At 46.4% G+C, this 3,378-nt stretch overlaps 1 protein-coding gene across 1 annotated transcript in view; it reads right to left on the minus strand.

Annotated features, from left to right (window-relative positions):
• Nucleotides 1-314: 314 nt before the first annotated feature.
• Nucleotides 315-3,378, minus strand: part of MRPL54 (mitochondrial ribosomal protein L54) — a 4,425-nt gene continuing 1,361 nt past the window's right edge. The window contains exons 2-3 of the mRNA XM_069086842.1: nt 2,375-2,534; nt 315-809 (exon numbers count right to left, since the gene is read on the minus strand). Coding sequence (XP_068942943.1) covers nt 677-809; nt 2,375-2,534 — 293 coding nt within the window. The 3' untranslated portion in view covers nt 315-676. The remainder of the gene's footprint in view (nt 810-2,374; nt 2,535-3,378) is intronic.

The raw sequence follows: 3,378 nt of genomic DNA on the forward strand, positions 1-3,378 counted from the left end.
TAAGTTTCAGCATCACTAAAGCCCAGCCATATTTCCCCCAGGAAAATACCACCCACCCCAGAAGCCAAAAGACTCTTCAGTAATTATAGGAGACTCCAGGAAAATTGGGGCGGGTAGGTTCATTGAGAGGGCAAGAGGATTGGGTCTTTACAGAAGCAGAGGCAGAAGAAAGGGAGGGGGCTCTTTTACTATGTGACTAATGCCAACCATTCCTGCCCCTATCCCTGTGGGTTCTCTAGGCACTAGAACAACAATCCCCAGGGGAGATGATCTCTGCACTCCCAAACTCCAGGGTCAGAAGAGAGGACACTGAGTGAGTCATTCTGCTCCCAAAGAAAGTTCTGGGAGGGCTTTATTCACCTGCCTTGGGCCCAGGTCCTCTCAGCCAGCCTCATAGCACAAGGGGCTGCTGGGAGCCTCAGAAGGAAAGAGGAGAGTGGGCTTGAAGAATCATGGTCTAAGAATAGAAGGGAAGGAACTGTCTCTTCCACTTCTTGCTTTCCCCCCAACAAAACACAAAGTTCTTGGGAATGAGCCCTTTTCTCTATGGCCTCCTCCCCTGCTGTCCAAGTCCTGTCTTGGGGGAGGCCCTGGTCCGGGGTGGGGGAGGTCCCTGGGGGTTGAACCATCACAGCATGTCCTGGCACAGGGATGCCACTGCCCTCACTTTCCTCCTTTATAGCTTCTTGTTCTTGTGTAACTTGTTGTGCCTCCAAATGTTCTGCTTCCGAAGCAACCGCCAGTACTCCCGGCTTTCAGGGTCCAGTTCCTCCAGAGTCTTGGGGGGCCCCAGGTTCATCTCAAAGAGCCTGAGGAAGAAAAGGGAGCCATTCCTCTGATCAATGACTTTCCTTGGCTCCCCATGGTCTACAGTAGAGAGGGTCAAGTGCCCACCTAAGAAGGGTTTTCTTTTAATACAATAAAGCTTTATCTAAAAAATATAAAAAACATTCTTAGCTTGCAGCTTTAAAAAACAACAGGTAGGGGTTGTATTTGGCCCCAGGACTTTCATTTGCTAATCCCTGGTTTAGAGGATAAAGACCAGATACCTGAAGTCAAGTATCTGAGGTCTTCCACACTAGATTCCTATGCTTGACACTACCCCAATCAGGCTGGCCTCCTTACCATTCCCTACCCAGGCCAGGACAATGTCTGTTCTTTTCCCCTAGCTAAATACTCTGAAGTCCAATTCAAGTCCCACCTGCTATTTCAACCCATTTCAACAAAGTTATTAAGCACTTACTATGTGCAAAGCATGTTGCCAGGTGCTAGGAATTTGACAAAAAAATCAACTCCCCTGTCCCCCCCCCCCAAAAAAAACAAACAACCAAACCAAACCCAAACCAGTCCCTGTCCTCAAAGAGCTTTCATTCCATTGAGGGGATACAACATATAAACAAATGAGGGGCTAGCAAGTAAGTGAAGGACAGAGAAAGCATTAATAGTGAAATCAGAACAAACTTCCATATTCCCTCAGGGGATATCCTTGCCCTTCTAGTCCTTCAGGTTTACAATCACAGAGTCATACTTGGCCATTCCTTCTCCTCTACCTCTCACATCCATCTGGATGCTAAGTCTGGCCCCTCTGCTTCCAGAACACCTCTCACATCCACCCCCTTCTGTCTACTCCCATGGTTCAGGCCTTCATCTCTTCTTGACCAGACTATTTCAAGACCTACCTTATCTAATCCTATTTCTCCTGTCTCCAATCTACCTTGCATACAGTAACCAAAATAATCTTCCCAAAGAAGCATGAGTAGGTTACTGCCCTGCTCAATAAATATGAAAGGCTCCCAATTGTTTCTACAATAAATACAATCCCCTCAGCTTGCCATTTAGAGGCCTTGTGCCAATCTAGCTCCAGTCTGCCCTTCCCAGGCTTACTGGACATCACTCCCTCTACATTCCAGCCAAACTGGTCTCTCCATGTTCCCGGCATTCCATTTCCCCTCTCTCTGCGTGGGCTATCTGTCCTCTCAGCTGCAATGTATTCATCTCAACTCTGCAGAATCCCTAGCTTTCTTTAAAGCTCAGCTCAGGAACTACCTCTATAAAGTCTTTCCATTCTGAACTGGATTAAAAATGAGCCTCGAAGAAAACAATTAAAAAAAATCAATAAACATTTATTATGCACCTACTACTACATGATTCTAAGAGGTGGGAGAGTACACTGCAGGTATGGGGGAAGTCTATGCAAAGGGAGGATACAGGAGGCTGAGTTTAGGGAACAACATCCAGCCAAGAGTGACCTTTCCTCCTTTGAGCCTGAACAGTTTCCAGGTACAGAGGAATAATATACATTTCTCTTAGGTTTTTATGTGGGGCTGGAGGTTAAGAAAGGAAGCTACATTTCAGGGGGCTCCCTTCAACTCACCAGTCAGGATACTCTGAGTCAGGCTTCAGGGCCACTTCAGAGCCCTGCTTGTAGATGTTGACCCCCATGGCATGAGTAGTAAGCAGGACCGGGTCCTTGCACACATCTGGGTCCTTCAGGGCCCCTGCAGGTAAAACTTTGCCTCTGCCTCCTTTAATGACTGTGAAGAGAATGACAGCTCAGCTCAGCACTGTGCCAGAATATCCCAGGCAGAAGCTAAGAAGCACCTACTATGTGCTGGGCACTGTGCTAAGTGATGCAAGGGTCAGGAAAGGTAAGTCATTTCCCCACCTCCCAATATCTACTCAGCAAGTATGAGGTATATGATAATGATCGCGAACATTTATATACCGTGTTTCCCCGATAATAAGACACTGTCTTATTATTTTTTTTGGACAGAAAAACGCCAGAGGGCTTATTTTTCAGGGGAGGGCTTATTTTAATGAACATTGACAGCAATTTTAATAAACAGGTAAATGTGAACAAAAAAATGTACCTTTATTCAATAATGAATTCAATAAAGAACAGGATGACGTGCTCACTCCTGCAGCTCTGATTGGATGCAGCTCGGAGCGCAGTGTACATTTCGGGGGGGGGGGACGGTGCATACAGAGGGTACCATAATGTAGCGTGTAGTGCAGGGGATCACCTTCACTACAGTAGCAATCTCAATAGGGCTTATTTTCGAGGAATCTTACACAGTAAGGGGAGGGCTTATTTTCGGGATAGGTCTTATTATCGGGGAAACACGGTAGCAGTGCTTACTATGGGCCTGGTAATGTGCTAAGAGCTTTACAATTATTTCACTTGATCTTCACAACTTTCACATCTACCAGTAGAGGTAGGTGCTATTATTATACACTTGAGAAAACTCAGGCAAACCAAGGCTTAAGTAATTTGTCCAGGATCACACGGCTAGTAATGTCTAAAGCCAGAACTAAACTCAGGTCTTCCTGACCCCAGGTCAGGTGCTCTTCATACACCACCTTCCTGTCCTGGGGGTG

This window comes from Petaurus breviceps, unplaced genomic scaffold (assembly GCF_028583685.1).
Source record: "Petaurus breviceps papuanus isolate PSGF00001 unplaced genomic scaffold, PetGlider_PUasm1.0 180, whole genome shotgun sequence".
Classification (NCBI taxonomy): Eukaryota; Metazoa; Chordata; class Mammalia; order Diprotodontia; family Petauridae; genus Petaurus; species Petaurus breviceps.